General features: G+C 37.3%; 3 protein-coding genes and 1 long non-coding RNA gene across 4 annotated transcripts in view; 1 reads left to right on the forward strand and 3 right to left on the reverse strand.

Annotated features, from left to right (window-relative positions):
- The window catches only part of LOC107731017 (zinc finger SWIM domain-containing protein 7-like), a 27280-nt gene extending 23330 nt beyond the window's left edge, over nucleotides 1-3950 (forward strand). The window contains exons 5-6 of the mRNA XM_016541986.1: nucleotides 1263-1370; nucleotides 3787-3950. Coding sequence (XP_016397472.1) covers nucleotides 1263-1370; nucleotides 3787-3903 — 225 coding nt within the window. The 3' untranslated portion in view covers nucleotides 3904-3950. The remainder of the gene's footprint in view (nucleotides 1-1262; nucleotides 1371-3786) is intronic.
- The window catches only part of LOC107731018 (uncharacterized), a 17245-nt gene extending 10870 nt beyond the window's left edge, over nucleotides 1-6375 (reverse strand). Inside the window, exon 1 of the long non-coding RNA XR_001638736.1 lies at nucleotides 5271-6375. This is a non-coding gene — a long non-coding RNA (uncharacterized LOC107731018). The remainder of the gene's footprint in view (nucleotides 1-5270) is intronic.
- Nucleotides 6376-9154: 2779 nt separating this feature from the next.
- Nucleotides 9155-17684, reverse strand: LOC107731023 (adenosine receptor A2b-like). The gene is made up of 2 exons (XM_016541992.1): nucleotides 17258-17684; nucleotides 9155-10694 (listed from the first exon to the last, which is right to left on the reverse strand). The coding sequence occupies exons 1-2, from the start codon at nucleotides 17575-17577 to the stop codon at nucleotides 9965-9967; spliced, it is 1050 nt and encodes a 349-aa protein (XP_016397478.1). The 5' UTR covers nucleotides 17578-17684; the 3' UTR covers nucleotides 9155-9964.
- Nucleotides 17685-19977: 2293 nt separating this feature from the next.
- Nucleotides 19978-22513, reverse strand: part of LOC107731042 (cytospin-B-like) — an 82112-nt gene continuing 79576 nt past the window's right edge. The window contains exon 15 of the mRNA XM_016542019.1: nucleotides 19978-20425. Within this exon, the coding sequence (XP_016397505.1) occupies nucleotides 20336-20425 (90 nt within the window). The 3' untranslated portion in view covers nucleotides 19978-20335. The remainder of the gene's footprint in view (nucleotides 20426-22513) is intronic.

The raw sequence follows: 22513 nt of genomic DNA on the forward strand, positions 1-22513 counted from the left end.
CACCCGCAGCAGCCGGCAGAGGTCAGCCATTAGCCGGGACATGAAGGGGGTCCCCTGATCGGTCAGGATCTCCGCTGGGATGCCGACTCGGCTGGAGACAAAAACAAGGAAAAAAAGGTGAGTTGAAGATTGCTTGTCGGTGATTCTTCACTGATTTGCCCGCATTCTCCACCAGTGTAACGGGGTGAAGAATTGATGAAGCCTCGGGACGCTCGTCACAGTATTTAATTATTACAGTCTTTGCCATTTGATAATTGCACTGAGCCACGTTTTTGGTTTTATTTCGATTAATTGTGCAACCCTAGGGTGGCCTGCTGTCATGTGGGTGTTTTGGGACTTAATTATTGAGCTGTATATGATTCTATAACAACCCAGAAATATGAAGCTATTTTACAGAAACACATTTCCACATGATGTTCCCATATTCCAGAATGGTAATGCTCCCATATACACTGCTAAACAAATCTAACACATTCCGTGACCTTGCCAGTCATCAGATCTACACATCGCTGAATCTCTCTGGGACGTTCCAGAGCGCAGAATGCAAATGAGATTTCCACCTCCTTCATACCTCAAACAACTGGAGGCTTTTCCTCTTGAAGAATGAAGACGTCTCATAATGCATACAATGACAGCATTTCAAAATAAGAATTGAAGCTCCTCTGGAATGGAAAGTGTCTCTACTTCTTATTAGATTTTGTTAGTTCTTATTACCCTTTTTTATGAGATTTTTTTTTTCTTCAATGACAAACCCTTGAAGGGAATCAGCAGTGCAGTCCTTTTGAGTGCGGTTGTGCATGAGGTTACATGGTTTATTGAAATGTCAAGAATGACTTTAAATTCTATAATAATTTTTGATCTCTAATTCGGAGACTTCATGAAATATGTACTTTAAGAATTTGTCACACTGACACTGCAGCACTATTTAAAGGGATAGTCCACCCAAAAACCACCTAAAATCTGGGCACATATGTGTAATTGACAAATAACATATTTATTCTGCCAACCAAAAGCACTGTTTGGTTTGTCTTTATTGTAAAGTGTTTGAGTTTGACTCATTCCCATAGAGACTATAGAGCGATCTACCTGTTATTTAGCCTGCACTGTCTGACACTATAAAATCAAAGTATGCATTTTAGAAGCTGAAATCCTCTAGAGATGCAGCTGTGATGGTCAACTTGAGCACAACATGCGTCTCATATTTCAGTGTCACTTCTCTCAATCTGTCTCTCTCTCTGTCTCTGTATCTCTCTCTCCATCAGGTATTAGGTGGATCAGGGCGTCTGTACGCGTGCTTCACATCCTGCCACTACTGCCCGTGCCCCACCTTCTCTTTCTCTGTGCTCAGGAGAAACGAGTCTGATGGTGAGGTCACTTCCTCTTTCTGCTCACACACACACACACACACACACACACACACACACACTCGCACAGCTGCACTCACAGACCCTGAGACCCTCATCCTGCTTAGTTGATTTCATCATCATTTCTGGTGTTATGCAAATCTTCCCACACAGTGACGTGGACGTGGGGGCGTGTTTAAATGAGGCGTTTTAGGAAGGCGTGGCTGAGCGTTCACTTTTAGAAAGAATATCTCTTTGGGTTTGAGACTTTAGTCTTTGCGACTTTACAGATCTTCTGTATGCACGAACAGCTTTTAACACTCTAAAGACATGAAAACATGAAATCAGATCATATGACCTTTTTAATGTTTTTGAAAGAAGACTCTTAAGCTCACCAAGGCTGCATTTATTTTATCAAAAATATGGTAAAAACAGTAATATTGTTACTAATAATTTATTATTATTATCAATGTTGAAAACATTCATAGTTTTGTGGAAACTGTGACGCACTACAGAATGTTCAAATGTGTGGTGAAAGCATGACTTTTTTAAATTAAAGATTTTAAATTAAATTAAGCAAGTATGCATTAAATTGAACAAAAGTGATTTTAAACATAATATTACAAAAATCCTGAAATGTATCACTGTTTGCACAAAAATATGAATCCGTTTTCAACTGCTGTACAGGATGCTTCAAATGTTTTCAACACTGATCAAAATTAGAATTGTTTCTTGAGCATCAAATCATATTAGAATGAATTTCTGAAGGATCATGTGACACTGAAGACTGGAGTAATGGCTGATGAAAATTCAGCTTTGCCATCACAGGAATAAATGACATTTTTAAATATATTACAACATTAAAACACTCATTTTAAATTGCAATATTTCACAATGTTACTGTTTTTACTATATTTTTGATCAAATAAATGCAGCATTGCTGAACATCTTGCAAAAACATAAAAAAAATCTTAATTATTCCAAACTTTTGACCCCCTGTGTGTGTGTATCTATATCTGCATTTCTCGTTTGCTTGCTTGTATGGCTGACATCAAACCATAAGCAAAAACATTGACAGAAATTAATGATAAATAGTTGACAATTAATATTACCAACTAGTTGACCACATTATTGGATATGCAAAATTATTGACTAATTGATTACTAAAAACCATTTTAGTTGCAACATTACTTACTTTATTTGCCCTCTTTCGTTTTAAATGTCTTCCTTTGCTCTCTTCTTCATCTGTTTTTTGCTATGGTTATTTCCATCGACTGTCTGTTCTTTGATGCTGTGGCCCCTTTTCAACAATGTCTGTTGCCACAAAGCTGCATGTGTATCAGCCTGGTTTTGGGCCCAGGGGAGAGAATGAGACTAAAATTAGTCCTCAAGTCTGAGAAAGAAAATCCAGAGACAACCCCAAAATGCACTGCTACACTCTGATAGCATGACCTCACTTTATTATCGAACTGCAACGAAATATAAATGCGTTTTATGCCCATGTGATCTGAGAGGAATGATTTCCTTGTTTTTTTATTGCCCTCTGTGTAATGCATTAGCATTTTCTTTGATGCACTTGAAAATGTCTCAAATGTGATTAACCTGCCTGCTCTCAGCGGTCGTCTGACCCAAAGTAAAAATACAGTGGTTAAATAAAAAATAAAAAAATTATATTTCTCCGTTTTAAAAAAGGTTATAAAAAATGTCAATAATTATCGATACCGAACGATATGAAACATTATATCGTTGATAGATCTTTTAGCTATATCGCCCAGCCCTACTTTAGGTACTAATTTGTACCTTTAAAGTGGAAGTGAAGCAGTCAGTTAAGTTAACATTATTTAGTAAAGTGATTTCCACTTCACTTTACCAGTGCGGTTTCTTCAAACCCTAATACTGCTCGGTCCCATCGCCGTATCGGCTCAAATGCATAGGCAATTGCACTTATTATGGACTTAACAGTGCTTTCAAGGTAATCTTCCTCCATTTCAAAACAAGCGTGTGTTCAAAATGTAAAGAAATGCTTCTATTACTTCACTGGCCATCGGAGCGAACCAACCCCGTGACGTCACACGCGGTGGTACTGCAAGATGGCGGTGCCCTTGCTCTAAAAGCTATAACAAAACATCCTTTTTTCTTTAAAATGGTTACATTAATCATGTTTGTTATATATTTTTTAATCAAAGTGGAAATCACTTTACTAAATAATGTAAACTTGACTGACTGCTTCATTTCCACTTTAAGGTACCAATATGGACTCTTTAGGTACAAAGGTGTGCCTTTTGAAAAGGTACCGCCCCAGTGACAGCTTCTGTACCTTTTTTTCTGAGAGTGTATAACCAAACTAGTGTGAGATTAGCTCATTTATGTAATATTATTTTCAGCCAAATCAAAGCTCTGTTTTTAGCATGATTGAACTGTTTTGTGTATCTGTGTTCTCTAGTGTAAGCACCTCCTGGCTGCCTGCCTGAGTCAGGCCATGGGTTTGTGGCAGCAGGAGCAGGTCTCAGATCAGCAGATGACCCACATTCTCTCAGGGCAAACTGAGGCCAGCACATAAATAACTGATCCTGGAGCAGAGAGAGACTCTGGTTAGAACACCCGTGCAGGAATATAGATATTTATAGTCATTAGAATGGACTCATCTTTTGGGAAATGTTGTGCATTTAAATTAAAACCCAGTATTTTTTTTAAAGAGAGATGATCTGTCGTAGAATATTAAAAATTGCTGTGAAAGTAAATAAATAAGCAGAGCTATGTCCCTAAATACCAGATGTTTGTGTATGCAAAATACTTTATCAGTTGCCAGAGAATGTACATCTGTTCATTGAGCACGATGGCGTTTATTTTTGGAGTTTCCGTTTGTTTGAAGGTTCGGCACCCTTGACTGACTCTCAGCAACAAACTATGAGACCACAAGGATAGTTTTGAACTATTAAACATTCAAGTAGCTGTATTTTATCATGCTTTCTAAAAAGAATAAATGAATGTCATAAGTTGTTTTTTACAGTATATATTTTGCATTTACTGTATATTTAGCATTTAATATACAGTATACATTTTGCCTTTATTCTGTTGTAGTCCTATTGTAATTCTAATTCTGTTGTAAACATCCTGTGGTCAAAACATGGCTCTTTATAGGGATTTTTGTTACAATATTTACAAGGTATCTTTTTTTAATCGAAAAGTTAAAGGAAGAGGTTTTGCTAATTGAAATACTAAAAATGAAAGAGAAAGAACACAGAAAGCAGAACATACTGAAATAGATGTATGGATGTAATGTGTCTTGCTCCACCTATGCTGATATAATGTATGTGTCAATTTCAGTTTCCACGTTTTGTGTGATTGCGTATCCAAACCTCATCTGTCGTCCTGTAAGATATTACTTCCACCATGTTCAGCGGAGGGTTTGGCAATGGAAAATAGAAACCTACATTGCATTGTGCAAAGTTTACAACCTGACTAGTGCTTGCTTGACAGTGACACTGGTTACATTTTCTGTCTGTGTACAATTCATATTGTATTATGATTCTGCACATTTATGGATGGCAAACTGTAGATAAACTAAGTATCAGTTTTTGCAGTGTGTTTTAGTGTTTAAGAATGTGGTATTTAATAATGAGATTATTAGTGTTTATAATTTAGGGAACTGGAATACGGTAACCGCCAAATGAATGAAAGCAGTATATCAGCTCGGCTAGATTCTTGGACTTTGTGGCTTTGGCTCTGGTAGAAGTGTGTTTATTTGAACAAAGGCTGCATGTGCAGTTTCTCACAACACACACATACAGACACACTTTAGTTCTGAATAAACGGCCGCTGATATTCAGCAGCACAGTTGAGCTGTGCTAAAACTGTCCAACTCTCATATAAAGAGGGCACAAAAGATATATAAACATCTTTTATTAATAAAATATTTCACCATACATAGAGATTTATTCATGTTAAATAACAAGACTCCATTTTGATGCTAAAGGTTTTTGTCATGAAACTATTTTCTTTCAACACATACAAGAGAACATCACCGTGTATGTAGATTAGTGACAAATACACACATCAAAAACATACACATTTAAAAGCACAAACTCTTTTCTGTTTGCTCCAAAGGCAAGAATAAAATTCAGGTGCACTTGACTGGTTAAGAAAAGGCCTTTTGTTTTACTGCTTTCAACAGAAAGTACTTCAGTAAAGGAATAAAACATCAGCTAACACAGTTGCAGTGCAGTACAGATTCGTCTCCATTGGAATGTCCAAAATGTCTGGCTCACTCCTTTAGTTTTAGCCCTTGCAAACAGTAACAAATATCTGTACATTTACATCATTTAGAGACTACAAAACACAAAAATACTGCTCAAGAACGGCTTTCTTCCCCTCAATAAATAGAAACCGTTGGCACAGCTGCGGTTGGGGAAGGCATGTCACTGTCAGGGACAAACACATCAGTGCATCTGTCAGCTTGAGTCTGGTACCAAAGGAATAGTTCACCCAAAAAGTATAGTATGAGGAGCTGGATTTTGGACCAATGAACATTCACTCTGGACAGGGTTACAGAAATAAAAATCAAGTAAATAACAAAATGTCTGCCAATCATCACAGTTATGGGGGGAAAAACACAAAAAAATCCCCTAAGATTTACTTTAGGATGACCATACATCCTCTTTTTCCCAGACATGTCCTGGAGGAGGACGTATGGTCACCCTAGTTTCACACCTGGACACAGTTACAATTCACGACCAAAAAATCACATACATACATTCCCTTGATTTCAAAATGACTTCTAAATGTGGGCTGATTAAATTATGGTCATGTTAGACCATACGCTATGTGTCCTTATTTTTAAAATGCTTCAGATAGCCAATAAACCAATAGCTACATTTACATGCCCTCAAATAATCCATTTATAATGGCCAAGTCGGACTGAAAAGCATTCATGGTAACACCTCAACTAATCTCAATGAGTTGGATTGAAAAAAGTGTAGACTCAAAATCCATTCAAAGGCTGCATTTACACTGCAAGTCTTAATGCACAGATCCGATCTTTTGACCATATCCGATTTTTTGGCCCGCCTGTTTACATTCACATTAGACACGACTGGTGTCTGATATCTGTGTTTAAATTAATTCCCGCCCAAAAGGATTGTCTGCAGTTATTGCTTCGCTTTACTATGCACATGGTAGACCCTCGGGTTTTGAATGGCCATGCTATTCAAATTATTTATATAATTCACATCGAGTGGCCATTATTATTTGCCAGCATGGACAACGGCTGTCATGGATGTTTTGCAGCACAAAATCTGACTGAACGGATAAATAAGAGAAAATAACGGTAATTTTCATTTGTTAGGCTATTTTATCTACAGCTCGTTAGAGGTAGAATTCTTTAGTGAAATAAAGTAGCGCCAAGATGATATTTATTGAAATGAATTCAAATTAATTAACGAGAATATATACTGAGAAATATAATGTAGCTTTTAGCTATTGTTTTTATATAATTCATGGGGCAGGGGTTGAAAACCAGCTCCTGAATGTACAATTGTTTACCTATATAAAGTTTCCATTTCAATAAAATGCGAGTGCAAACAGCACATCGGCATTAAAACACAATCTTTATGGGCAAACATGTCGCCCTCGCATTGGGAGTTCTGCAGGGAATCGGATATTTGTGTTTAGATGTAGGTCGGATGTCCAGATATCGGATATGTATCTGATTTAAAACCACATTTGGAAGTGGCTCAGATCGGATGCGAAAAAATCTGATCTCATGTGGATTTTTGTGTTTACACACGTGCAACAAATTCCGATCTGTGTCAGATGTGAGCAAAAAATCTGATTTTTTTGTGCCAGTGTAAATGCACCCAAAAGGGAACTCGGAATCGGGTATTTGAATCAGATTCAAAAACACCTTGTGCGGCGCAGTGCCATGATGCGAGTGTGTTTCATTACTACTTATTTCTTATAAACTACTAAAAAAGTTTGTCTTTAGTAGTTAAAAAAAAATGTCTTTTGACAGCTTTCTTTTTGGTTATGTCATCAAGGTAAAAAAAAGCACAACGATGCTCACTGTCGTTCCAGTGACTTTATCGCAGTGTCTTCAGTTCTGAACGGAGCGACCGATCGCTGCACGTGCACTGAAGTTTTGTGTGGAATGCGTGTAATGCACATGTAAACAAATATGTGAATTAGATTGCATCTTTTAGGGTTTATATAAACAGCTTTCAGAATCTTAAATCGGATTGCATTCATTCCGATTTACAAAAAATGAGTGCATGTAAATATACCTAGTGACTTGCGAGTCTAAAATCAGCTTATTATAAAAACCTAACAATGCAAAAAAAAAAAAATGAATCCAAAACAATCAAACATGCACAACAAGACATTGAATATTGAATAAACCATCCAAACATCAATACAGTTTTTTAAACAGAGCCAAACTGGAAAAAGTGCAAAAATGTTTGATGTTGCTTTAACTTTTTATGACCAATGCTCAATAAAAGAAGAGTTTAAGGCATTGACATGACCTACACTTGGTCTGGTTAAAGCATAACCTGACATAAAAAATGAGTGTAAGATGTAAATACACTGTACAATGTGTTTTAACAGGATCTCTTCAGATGACACACTAAATATAGCTTTATTTTGCCTATTTAACTGGACAGACATATAGTGGAGGGAGAAATAATTGGTGAAAGATTGGGATGAGGAAACCTACTTCTAAAATGGGATGACTAAAACCTACATCTCCAAGGCTCAATGTCTGAGGAGCATGTGCTCTAATCACTGTGCCAAGAGTTCTGAGCTTTTAATCATTTTATAATCATAATTGCGATTCGTCAAAATGTAGTCTAGATGAGCCAGTAAAGGCACTGATGAATGAAGAGCAGACCTCTCTCTAGATCTGTAGTTATACTGTAACGGTGGTTGGTGATTAATAGAAGAGAGTGGCAGTATTGACACTTCAGATTGTTATAAACTGTCCAGCTCTGGTGGTGACACTGTAAATCTCTCTCCAGAGGAGACAGTCTTTGCTCCAGGTCAGCTGCTGTTGGTTCGGTCTGGGTAGTTTGTCACAGTCAGACATTCAACAACAAACTGATTCCTAAGGGCTGTGACACATTAGCAGACAGAAATCTGAGGACACTGATATTACAGTGAGCTCCAAACGTCTGAGACCACTGTGAGAACCTGGGATTCAAATCTAATTTAACTTGCAAAAACTAATAAACAGGTTCTAAATTGAACGTTTTTTTTCTACTCTTTGAAAAAGTTTAAAATACAAGTTTAAACATAGAACCTGAGATAAAATGAATATTTAAGGTTCTGCACTATTTTTGTTTGCATATTAAGTAAGTATATGAGTGACATTGATCATGTGAGTCTGTATAGACAATCAGATGTTCTTTCAATGAAGCTCAAGATGTTCCTTGGTTCATTTCAAATCATACTGGAGAACATGATCATCAGGTTTGACAAACTTAAGAAGTTCATGCAGCTCAACTTCTGATAATATAATGAATAAGATAATACAATGCAGAGTATAAAAAAGGTATTTTCACTAGTTGTCTCAGGTTTTGGACGCACTGTGTAGATGCAAGAAAGAGAGTGTAATAGTCATTTAGTAACAGGCTGACCCAAAAAGTATTTGTACACTTCAGCAACATTTAAATATGTCTGAATGTAATTGCATTAGATAACAAAACATCAAGGTGGCATTTATTTTAAAGAAACATAGCTGTTTTTAGTTATAAACTATAAAACAATATGATATAAAAATTCAGACAGAGTATTATGGCACTTTTTGTTATGTAATGCAACACATTTTGAGGTGAGCCTGTCCAAATACTATTGGGGTAACTGTACAGTGTATCTGTGGGAGTCATTTTGGTCTCACATATGAACTTGGGTTGGGTTGGGTTAACTGAGCTGTGAATGGACCAGTGGTGCCTTTTGAAGAGATGAAAAGTTGGGTAATTTTTCATAATTGGCTGTGCACAAAATCGTTTTATGATTTCTTTCTATTATGGGTTCTTAAATTTGCTTTTACATTGTGTTCCTGAGCCGTCTAAACCAGCCGTCTCAACTGTAAAAAAAAAAAAAAAAAGCAACAAAAGGAACATACATTCAAGCATTCGGAAACGGTTTCTTTGTGTTCCTTGTTCCATGGTGGTGTATTCAGCTGATGTGCCTTATGAATTCAGCTTGTTCCTCTGGGCTGTTCTACAGACAAGAGATCATTAAAGATTTAACTAAAGCTGCCCAAAATTACCGTTTTCAATTACCGTTACCTACTTCATGTAGGTTTCTCATACATGGTTCAGTTCAGCACTTCAGAGGCTCACCGACCGCTCTTAGCTTTCATTCCTGCGCTAAGGCTTGACCTAAAGCTGCTTCGAAAGTCTCTTAGTGCTTGGAAATGCAATCTGAAATGCAGTATTTCCATATTTGTAGTGGTAGAGTTTTTTGTTTTTTTTTACAGTTCAATGTTAAATCCTCAAAATGTTCGATCGTGTCCACAATGGCTTCATGAAAAGTGGGCCCTGCTAGATATCATCTTAATACAAGATCATGCTGTTTGCAGTTCTTTGGTCTGTAAACATTTCTCTCATATATTTTGACAAATACATCTAAAGTAGAGGGTTGATGGTCATTGTAATCTGGTCTCTGTGACGGCTGCTTCCATTGGAGCTGCGATACAACTCGTCCCGTTGACAAAAGAAATGCCGGTTCAGAATCTTCCTAAAAGTGACTCTGAACTCCTGGATGCGGTAGGCGTAGATAATGGGATTGACGGCGGAGTTGGCGTGCGAGAGGATGATGGCGATGTTCATGATAAAGTTGTGCTTTTCCAGCTCGCTGTAGAACAGAGTGAGGCAGTTCAAGATGTGCACGGGCAGCCAGCAGAGAGCGAACAAGCCCACGATGATGGAGAGCGATTTGGCGGCACGAATCTCCCGCTGCAGCAGGCTGTGGTGGTGATTCTCACCGTTACTCACGCTGCATTTGAGCTCGATCTGACGTAGCTGTTTACGCGCCACCGTGAAGATCTTGACGTAAATGCCCAGCATGATGAGCAGAGGTGGCAGCACGCAACCGAAGAAGTTGAAGTACACCATGTAGCTCATGTCCACTACGTTCTCGAAGAAGCACTCGAGGCAGCAGCTTTGCAAGAAGCCCGTTTCCATCTGAGCGGCATCACTGCTATTGCTGGTCTGTATAAAGCTGCTTTCGTTTCTGGAACAGGCCAAGTCTTTACGGTTCCAGCCCACGAATGGAATGAGTCCAATGATGAAGGATAAGATCCATAAAATGGCAATGATCTCTCTTGCCATTTTCCCTGTGACAAGCTCCTTATACCTGTACAGATGAGTGGACGTAGAACAAAGATGATTAACTTGGCAAATTTGAACTTGGCTAAAATTTTGTCTTGTGATGGTTAAGTTCACTATACACTGGGGTCCAAAAGTCTGAGATCACTAGCAAAAATGCTTGTATTTTGAATTTACTTGCATTAGTCTGTACAAAGAGCCACATGATCAATGTCACAAATCTACTTTTTTTTAATTAGTGATCTAGAAATATTGCAGAATATTTTTTTCTTCATATTAAAGGGATAGTTCACCCAAAAATGAAAATTAGCCCATTATTTACTCACCGTCAAGCCATCCTAGGTGTATATGACATTCTTCTTTCATGATGAATCCAATCGGAGTTATATAAAAAATTGACTTTGATCTTTCAAGTTGTTTAATGGCAGTCAGCGGGTGTTGCAGTTCATCAGTCCAAAATAAGTGAAATAAAGCGCATCCATCCATAATAAAAAGTGCCTCACACGGCTCCGGGGGGTGAACAAAGGCCTCCTGTAGCGAATCGATGCGTTTTTGTAAGAAAAATATCCATATTCAAAACGTAATAATCACTTTAATTAATTCGTGACCGTTGTTTTGTTTTGATCTCTCCGCAGCGCTTCCGCGTGCGTCACTTCTGAGCAGCACATGCGCAAAGCTGACCTCATATGTCATCTGCCCGGAGCTGCTTCCGTGTACAACAGTAAGTGCAAGCTAGATTAAATTGATTATTACGTTTTAAATATGGTCATTTTTCTTACAAAAACGCATCGATTCGCTACAGGAGGCCTTTGTTCACCCTCCGCGGCCTTGTGAGGCACTTTTTATTATGGATGGATGCGCTTTATTTCACTTCTTTTGGACTGATGAACTGCAACACCCATTGACTGCCATTAAACAGCTTGGAAGATCAAAGCCAATTTTTAATATAACTCCGACTGGATTCGTCTGAAAGAAGAAAGTCATATACACCTAGGATGCCTTGAGGGTGAGTAATTCATGGACTAATTTTCATTTTTGGGTGAACTAACCCTTTAAGACACATTTCTATGGAAGCTTGTTTCTGCAATGGGTTAAAAAACAAATAAATAAAAAAGGCAATTGCAACTTTTTACATCACATTCCCCCCCCCCTTTTATATGTTTTATAGTTTATATCTCACTCAATCAGAATTCAGAGTTGCTAGATATAAACTCACACTTCTCGGAAGTCGGAATTGTGAGATAAAAAAGTAACATTATTTTTTATTCCACGGTGGAAACATAATTAGAAGATGTAAATTCAGAATTCAGAGACAAAAATCTAAATTGCAAGATGTAAACACGGAATTATGAGGGGGAAAAAAGTTGAGTTTGAGTTTATATTTCACATATCTTAGTTTATATCTCTCAATTTTGTGAGATAAAGTTGCAATTATCTTTTTATTTATGTTTTTTTATCCTGTGGTGAAAACAAACTTTCATACATTTTTGCTTTAAATTGATCCAAATTCTAAAACTTAGTTTATTTCCAGGTTTAAATTGCATTTTGAATCTCAAATTTCAGTTTGCTCCTAGAATTTTGGATCCCACTGTTTATATATTAATTTCATTAAATAGCAAAAACTTTCGGCCTCAGAGTGAAAAAATATATATGCATCATCTATTCTGAGGCAGGGCTTCCATATAAAACAGCCGATGCACTGTTCAAAATAAATAAATACACTAACAAAAAGAAAAGGCTGTTTGTGGTTGTCATTGGGGATGTTCATTTCGGTTATTTTTCCTAACCGACAACCGACGCTCGTTAACCGTTAACTGACAAGATTATTTTAAATTAGAATTGAATTAAATTAGAAAGGATAAGTGTCTGTGACCTGTTAAAAAATACGAACACCTGTGTGAACTTGAGGAGAACTGACTTCATACATCCACTAACAATCACTGCAACACCAGCTAGTTAAAAATCTTTGCAAAAAAGTAAGTTCTGACGAAAGCTTGTGCATCATTTCTTTGCACTAGCCATTAGCTTTATGTTTTGTATATAATGTTATAAATCTGATGAACGTTTGTGTTCAACTACTTCTTGAGGTCACTGTATTTGTATATATAGTAGGTTGGAGAGGGCAAACGAGTGAAGGGGAAGAGAGCTTCACATAAACACTGAAGTGACTGATGGCTCAAGCTTTCACTTGGAGGCTCTTCATCAGGCATCCTCAGACAGCTCTGATTCTGCTTCTACTGATGCACTGAAGTGAGTAATGCCTGAGGTGCATTATTCATCACACCAACCACAACCTTTCTCAGAAAGACCTGGGCTGCCACAGCCATCAGTGATGCTGACCCAGTGACAGATAGAGGGAGTTGGGAAAGCACTGACAGATAACATCATGTTGGACCGCAGGTAACGAACTACATTATCTTATGCAAGCATGATTACGCAAGTCATGATTCCAGTTCGAAGGGAGCTTATATGTTCCATTCGAAGGGCATTAAAGTGTGCGAGACATGAATTTAAATTGTATTTATTTACAAAGGTACATTATGTCATACTTCACACTTCTCTAGTAAGTTTTGTCTGTGTGTGAAGACGCTGCAGTCGGTGGCGTAGCACAGATTCGTGAATGAATGTTCCAAAGTGAAGTAAACGTCAACAGATTTCCCGTGCTCAGGGAGTAAAGAGCAATGAACACTGTGTAGGGACCCTGTCAAGAGGAACACAGTTCATGCATGGAGCTCTCCTCTAAGGAGCTGGTTATCTGAAAAATGTAAAATCAATTTTTATTAACTTTTTTTTTTTTGAAAAGGGCGCAGGAATTGACAGTATCATGGCTCAACATGAAGAGCATGTGCACTTACTGCTAGGCCATTACTTTAACTTCTAGTTGTGCAGATTATTTTCTCCATCCTTGGCATTTTTGTAGCACATTTAATCCGTAGGCCTATTCTCTCATTTTTCTTTCTCCAGATGCAAGGACACATGATGTCATTGCATTTAGCTCCAAGAGCACAGTCTCCTTTTGTTGAACACTTCTTTCAGCTTTAACACGTTTTTCTCTTTCTCAACGCCAGCTCTCCTCTACTCTCAGGGCACATGAATGGAGGAAAGAGTGGATTAGTTGTGGCATGACAACAACCGGCTGGCATCCCCATCTCTCTCTCTTTCACCCCTTCATTCTATTCCACACAAAAATCCCTCCTCTATCCCTTCCGTTCTTCAGCTGCCTCGCTTCCGCTTTAGACCACAGAGCTCTGCCAACAGGCTCCAGTTTAAGTAAAAACAGTTGACACAATGGCTCTAAAGGGAGAAGGTCTCAACGGCTTTGCTCTTAACACGTGTGAGCAGGTGCATTAAAACAATAGTTCACTACATAAAAAAACAGCATTCCAGATATGTTGGAATAAATGGGAAAGGTATGGCTTATTAGATATTATGACAGTGTAAATGCATTAAACTAAAATTTTTGTTTTTCTAAACATGTATGACTTTCTTCTGGGGCATGGGTTATTATCGTTAATTAAAACAAAAATGCTACTAATATTTTTGTTAATTGAAATCGAGCTGAAGGAAATAAATGGAAATAAATACTAAAACTCCCCACTGACTTTCATTATAAAGGCAAAAACATTCTATGACAGTTAAAATTATATAAATTATCTTCTTTTGTGTTACACAGAAGAAAGTCATCAATTACAGCATTCCACTTCCTTTGGAATGCCGAAGAAATTTGATTAGTAGTCCTAAATTCTCAGTGTCACTAATGGATTTTTTCCCCACTATTTAAAAAAATCAGTACGTTGACCTGTAATGCATCAGTAGTTCATCAATCCACTTTGTTCTCAGTTATTTATGACTCAATAAAAAACATTAAATGAGTAGTTCATCCAAACATGAAAATTCTGTCAGCATTTACAAACCTTCATGTCATTCCAAACCTGTATGACTTTCTTTTCTTTTTTTTTGCAGAAAACAAGAGAAAATATTTTGAAGAACGTTGGAATTTTGATACTTTTGTGAGCCATATAAGAAAGTAAGTCATACAAGGTTTGGAAAGACATGAGGGAGAGTAAATGAACTATCCCTTTGAAGAAAAAAAATCTCAGAAGCATCTGGTTGTATATTAAAAACTAGGGGTGCTCCGATTGATCGGCTACCGATCACTATCGGCCGATAATCACGTTGGGATGTTTGATCGGCGGTCTCTAAAAAGGCCGATCTCAAGCTGATGACGCTATTGTGTACTCACCTTCATATTTTTTCATTAAATAACTTATAAAGTAATTTGAAAACCTCGTGTGAGACGTAATTTCACAAACAACGTGAGTGAATCACCGCGCGCGCGCTCTCTCTCTTTCTCTCTCAAAATACGCAAATGGCTTCAAATCACCACACATCGCGTCTGTCTATAAGCGAGCTGCACGCTGCACAGTTGACACAGGAATTGTCACTTGCACAATCGAGGCAGTGTCACATCGTCTCTAAAGTTTATAAATTGCATTACTTTATTCTTGCCAGTGTTTAACCATTCAGCGCATGCGCGCTCTCCTGGAGACTGCGCTCATGCACACTTGCAACGCACACACATAATGCCAGGTTCACATTACTCTGTTTGCAGTGCATAGGTGGTGCATATTTTTTCCGCGCTCATGTTAACGGATTAAAGCGTTCACACTGCACACAGTTGTATTCCAGCAGTGTGTTCAGAAGTGGTGCGTCTGCAGCAGTGCAGAGATCGTTTCAGTCTATTGCTGCACTGCAAGCGCTGAATTAAAGTAACATCGCATTGTTTGCAGTAATATGAACATGGAGTGACACGAAAATTTAGTAATTGCACCATAAATGCATATTATTAAAGTCTACTGTGTTTCACAGTCAACACATATGGCTTTTTGGCTAGGTTTAAAGGGAAAGAGCACTTTTAGATAAACAAGGCAATAATAGATGGCACTCGTGGAGGTAGGAAAACAAAGTTCTTTATGAACCGCAGGATTGCTTGTAATAAAGATTTAAATGCAAAAGAAAAGGCAGTAGAGCTGACTATATCTGTCAATGGTAAGTTTGTGATAACATAAAGTAGTTTAAATATTTTGCCACTTGCTTGAGCAAAGGCCCTGAATAAATGTCTAAAAATCCTGATTGGAGTATCACTATAAATAGGTATAAATGATCAAAAGAAGGCTTTAAAAAGATCGGTATCGGCAGATACTGCTTTCTGTGATCGGCCTCAAAAATCCTGATCGGAGCACCCCTATTAAAAACTCATTGTATGGTTTTCAAACAGATTGCACCACTAAAAGGGAAAGTCCTGCCATTAACCACCTGTTATTATTTAACAGTATAACCAGTGACTCTGAGGAAAAAGATGCTCTAGGCCTCTTTTGCTCAACAGTGGAAAGACCTTCTGATTCAAGCCCACACTTACATTTATATAATAGCGGACTACTGTTTTAGGAAACGTGAACCCTATTTAGATCTTTCAGTCAGTGGACATGTAGCTAAACATAGCCAGTACTGAGATTTCATGTTTTTACACGGGAAGAGAGATGGAGAGAGAAAGGCAGATGAGCGGAGTATGTGTGCATGAGAGAGAGATGAGGTGGTCCAGTCAATGAAAGCCGAACGGGGAATACTGTCTGGCAGCACAGTGAGGAAACTTAGTTTCTCTTGGATCATCTACTGACAGCCATGCCAAAACCCTGTATTTCCAGTAAATACAGCGTAACTAGAAACACGTTCATCTTGGCCATGAAATGGTGAGAGTAATGCCGAGTTCACACTGCACGATTTTCAAACTCGTCGGATCGTTGTTGTTTTCACACTGCGTGACTATCTGGGGTAGCATTCAGTTGCTGCTGTGTTCACATTGCACGATGGATCGGCGACAGGGGGTTTCCAACATGACCACCCAGGATCTGAGATGATTTGGAGTACACTGAATTGCTTTATCATTAAAGTCACCTACTGTAAGCATTTTCTTATTTAACAGTGTTTGTTGGCTGTGGAAGTGAAACCCAAGTCCTAAATATTCAGTCTCATAAGTGTGCTTCAGTAATTACATGGCATGAAGCAGAAAGAGAATGCATGAAATTACCCATGCACGCTTGTTTGTGTATCAGTCAGTCAATGTGTAATTCCTTTTGTTATTCTTTTCTTCTTTCAAGTGGTTTCCATTCATTTTGAAGAATGATGGCACAAGTGTCACTCAGCAGTGTAAAAAGATGTCTCCCTCTCTAAAATGTGAACTTAAGGCTTGACAACATTTCAATGTTGAGCAGTTTAACATTCAGATTTTACAAGATTACGCCGTTCATATCGTTCAAATGAACCTAATGCTGCTTTGTCATTCCTTTTTTTCTGTCACGTAATGCGTGCACTCTGTAGGTGTTTTGAATTGTTGTTTTTTTTGCGTCGTGAGAATATTGAGCAAAATAGCTCACTTGTCATGGTGTTACTTAACTATATCATGTTATGAATAAACTAAACATTCAGAATTTTTACCTCAGTGTGTTTCTTCTGAGTTTATGTGTACTGTTACGCTCATTTGTTATGAAGACTCCCAAAGAGACAAACAGAGTGAGCCTCAGCGCGACTCACCTCAGGGGGATTTTTACAGCCAGATATCTGTCGATGGCAACCGCCAGAAGACTAAATATTGAACTTTGAGTCAGTACCAGAACGAAACACGCCAAGAAAAGGCATCCATAGAAGTCTGAGCGCAGACCAATGCTTATAGTGATGGCAAAAGGGATGGCAAGACAGCCAACCAGAATATCTGCCACGGCTAGTGACACCAGAAAGTAATTGGTGGCGTTCTTGAGAGTGGAGTTGATGGCCACAGCCCAGCACACCAGCACATTACCGGAGATTGACAGTACGGCGATCACCAGCTCAATAGCGATATACAGCGAATCCATTGCTGCACACTTCACTGAGAAACACCTCCAGACAGTAGTTAGGATGTCATGAGTCTGTCTGTCACGCTGTGCTGCTTGTCCAGTTTTAAAAGAACCAATTTGCAATAATCCACGGATATCCAAAGTTTGTGATTTGCCAAAACGGCCATCTGTTGATTAAAAAACAAAACTGCGTTATTTGTACTCACTCTCTGGAGAGAATTATTCAGAAGCATTAGAGGCAGATAAAGACGCAGTGTTTTCTTCCTCACAGATACCTAGAAGTTCCCACTGACGAGCAGAAACTTATTCCAGAAAGTCACAATAATCTGTGATTTTGGATGAGGTGGAGTTACTTACCCTCATTTCAGAGGTGTTTTTTTATTGTTTGACGTCTTGTGGTACATGTTGCAGAAGCGGCAGTGCAGTAGTCTGACGCACCGCGAGCGCAACACATGGCTTTTCAAGCAGCTCGCGGAAAACAGCCGGAGAAAAAGCCTGTCCATCACAGCTCGAGCCACGCCCAGCCGCGCACCACCCCTGCTCAAATGATTGGAAATGAGCAGTCTCAAATACAACACGCATTTAGGACTGTCCGCTGACAACTATGATAAAGAAGAATAGACGATAAAGAAAAAAAATCTAGTCAAGCAAGATTTGCCTTTCCTTAAAGAAATTATAATAACTGGACAGCAGATAAAGAATAGCGTTAAAGTAAAATCATAGTAAGAGAAGTTGAAGCTACACACAAATATAGGCTAAACAAATGGAGAGGGAGATATAGATATGATATTTAATAGAATGCAACAGATAGGCAGCTTCTGTGGTCTTTTGCATTCTAAACTCGTTTTTTTCAATTTTTACAAAGAAAGAACGATTACGATTATGCAAATATACAAAAGACCAATCAGAATTCAGTGTCCAATCATAGTTCACGCGATTTGAATGGCGAATATTCTATCAATGGCTTCAATATGATTTTTAAAAAACAGTTTCATGATGAATATAATGAAACTTTAAGAATAATTAATTACCTGAGGGGGGAAAAGGTGTGAATGGAGTCGCTTCAGTGAGTTTGGGCTAAATTAATTGCAGATGTTCACTTGGTTTAATGCAAACTCCTACTGGAAAAAGTGAGAAAGGCTTGCCATGTTTACTCGTCTGTTTATCTGCCCTTTAAGATAGATTCTATTTTTGTCCTTATTGACATTTTACATTGATTGAACTTATCTGTGTGCTTTGCCTATAGATGTTTTGTCTGATTTTCTGAAAATTGAGCATGTAGTATTTCTGAGAAGATCTTGGTATGTGAGAGTAGTGAGTAAGGGGCAATATTGTGTAATTGCCAAAGATTTACAACGTGGACTCTGTTTATCTCGAAGTCTGTAGCCACACACACATTTCAGCACATCATTTTAAGGGTTTGTGGACCTATAAAACCCGGTGCCATTATGACTCCTAAATTGCACAGTTCACTTCTGCATAAATCACATGGCAGGAGAGATAATCTGAAAATATATTAGCATTTTGTGAATGAATATATTGTAGGACATTTGTCTCTGAGATTCTGTTCTGCTCTAATAAAGGTAAAATTTTAATATTACCTATAATATTACAAACAATATATATATATATATATATATATATATATATATATATGATGGCAAAAACCTTTATTACCATTATCATCAATTAACAATCTTCTATCATGAAGCAAAACTGAAGTTTCAAATAGAAAAAAAAGAGCCCTTTGCAATCTAAATATTTAAGAGGAAAGAATCAATAAATAGCATTTCCAATAAGAAAACATTTGAAAACACAGATGCTGTTTTTGTATGTACTGACTTTACTTCTGTTGAGAGAGAATTTATTATCAATTGTCCATGCTTTTGAATTAACAAAGAGGAGAATTTGGCACAAATTACACTGCTGACCAGCCTAAACACATTCTTGTGAGAGTATTTTTCCAATATTGATACTTTTTTAAACATTGTTTCAAACCTTTTGTTTAAACACATCTCATGTAATTTAAACAGGCACAAAAAGCATTAAAGAATCAATGGTTGTTTGAAACGGTCTTATAATATTCAATCAGACATTGACTTTCTGGGATTTTTCAGGAAATAACTAGAGTAATATAGAAATAATCTTAGTGTTTGTTAATACGGAATACGTAAATGTGCAAAAGTGTTAAATAATTGGGACATTTTTAAAGTTTCGTTGGTTGTTGTCTCTCTGAGTGGCAAACTACAACTTTTCAACAAAACAACTTATTTTCATACTTCAGGTTTGACGTCTTACCAACACGTATTACAAGTCTTTGAATTTATTTGTGGGATAAATACAATTTTAAAAATACTTTATAAGTATATCAATATATAAGTATGTCAATATATAGATTTGGGTAATAATACTCTCTAAAGATTAGCAGCTACACTTGTACTCTTAGCAAACATTTTGCATACTAAAAACTATACCAGTTTCAGTGCAAGATTGCAAACCTTCAAAGCAACTTCAAACTTCAAAAACTGAGTTAGGTCTATATGACACGAATTGTAAGGAAAAGAAAAGTTGTTTGAGACTTGAAGGATTGTGTGTTTGACTATTAAACTGATGATATGCTGGTTGTATTTAGAGAGAGAACCTGACTGTGTGAACACTACAGAACTGTGTGTGTTTGTATATTTAGAAACAATGTGAAGGGAGAACTGGACCAGGCAAATAAAAGTGCTTCTGTGCCCTCATCTTCATCTTCCTCTTCCCTTCTTCCAGTCAAAAATTAAGTCTCAAAGTACTTATAGATCTGAGATACATATTGCATGACACTTTGCCAGTCCGGTCGGTCTGTGTGCATCAATTCATCGATGTCCTAAAGAGAGAGCAGATGTAGAAGTTTAGATGTAGGAAATACTTTTACACATTTTCATGCACATTTCTTTAACTGTGAGCTTAAACATTGTTTATTTTTTATTTTTTTACCCTTGCCTTAGACTTGCATTCTTAAACTATAAAAATCCATCTTAAAAATATTGTAATTTTATTAAATATGATGATCTGAAAAAGGAGTATTCACACTATGTATTGTGTGAAAATATTTTATAACAGTTTTTCTGACAGTTGCGGTGTTATTTCCACCACAACAAACCATTCTGGCCACCATCAAGCTATCCAAGATTTAGATGAGTTTATCTCTTCTTTGGAACAGATTTGGAGAAATTCAGAATTACATCACTTGCTCACTAATGGATCCAATGGATGCAGTGGATGGGTGCCGTCAGAATGAGAGTCCAAACATCACAATAATCCACAAGTAAAACACACGACTCCAGTGAAGCAAGAAAAAACCCTGCATGTTTGTAATTAACAAATCCATCAAAAATATGTTTTTAACATTAAATCTTTGCTTCTGGCTAAAATATGTGTCCTCTATCCATAATATTGTCTTCTCCAGTGAAAAAGACATCTCATCTGAATCAGGAGAGAAATATGCACAGATCAAGCAACGTTTGCAAGCAAAAACAGTCCAAAATAGTTCTAAAATATGTTGGTGGATTTTGATGTAAGAGAACAACAGGGGATGGACTTTTACACTGAAGAAAGCATTATGGATTATTTTGGCAAGAAGCAACAGTTTAAAGTTAAGACGCTTTAATGATGGATTTGTTTCTTGAAAACATGCAGCTTTTCACATTACAGGATGTTAATTGATTGACTGGAGTCGTGTGGATTACTTGTGGATTATTGTGATGTTTTTATCAGCTGTCTGGACTATCATTCTGATGGCACCCATTCACTGCAGAAGATCCTTTGGTGAGAAAGTGAAGTAATGCTGAATTTCTCCAAATCTGTTCCAATGAAGAAACACCCTAATCTATACCCTGGATGGACTGAGGGTGAGTAAACTTTAAGCAAATTTTAATTTTTGGGTGAAATAAAGTTTCATTAAGAAGAGCATGCTTGAGATGAAATATGAAGCGTGTCAAGTGATGTGTAAAGAAAATTTATAGAAATTAAGGTAAATATTACTTGAAGAGAATATTTTTGCTGTGCATCATTTGCAATCAAGCTGTAAGATTGTAAACATTATACAAAAACAGTGAAAATATTATGAATTGTAGGAATTAAAATAATGAAATTAGCCTCAGCGAAGACTCGGCAACAACAGATTTAGAATGTTAGAAATGTCATTTCCATCACAAAATGATATTAGACACAAAGCATCATTTGAGATGTGGTAGAAATGACACTGGTGAAAATGTTAAAAATGACACAAATAACAGACAAAAATAGAGTTCTCCTGGGATGCATGTGTATATATACACACAATATTGTACACACATTAAACAGAGTGTGAATAGTAAGTTTTGTTTTCTAAAAGTCCACAGGTCCAAAAGTCCCTATATTTGAAGAAACTTCCTCATAAATAATGTACAGTTGATATATGCAGTTGATTGCACTAAAGGAACAAGATCACACTTTACACATTATATATTGCGTTATATAATTAAAAACCCCAAAGGACAAAGGTAGACAAGTTTCATTCATGAACCGCCAGAGGTTGTGTCATTCATAAACTATTCAATTCTCCTCTAAGAAAAAGCAAATCAGCTGGATGTAGGAATTTCCAGTCATTCGTTAGTGTTGTTGTGGGGAGATTTGGGGATGAATGTTTTAAGACAACAGGGCAAAGACCTTCACTTTAACATCATAACCAGTAAGAGGTCACAATTATCACGTCTAGGACCCAGTTGCATCACATCCACACACACACACACACACACATATTTTGGTAAGGAAGTTAATAACACCGATCTCAGCTGGAGTTCTCAAATTCTCAGCCAATCCACCAGAGTCATCCACATAGTATATATGTAGAGTGTGAAAATTCTTCGAGGTTGTTATATTATAGGCTTGACAATCATCAAGTACCACAGAATTAAAGGAACAGTTCACCCAA

The sequence above is a fragment of the Sinocyclocheilus rhinocerous genome, unplaced genomic scaffold, assembly GCF_001515625.1.
Source record: "Sinocyclocheilus rhinocerous isolate Xijiao unplaced genomic scaffold, SAMN03320098_v1.1 scaffold157, whole genome shotgun sequence".
Lineage (NCBI taxonomy): Eukaryota > Metazoa > Chordata > Actinopteri > Cypriniformes > Cyprinidae > Sinocyclocheilus > Sinocyclocheilus rhinocerous.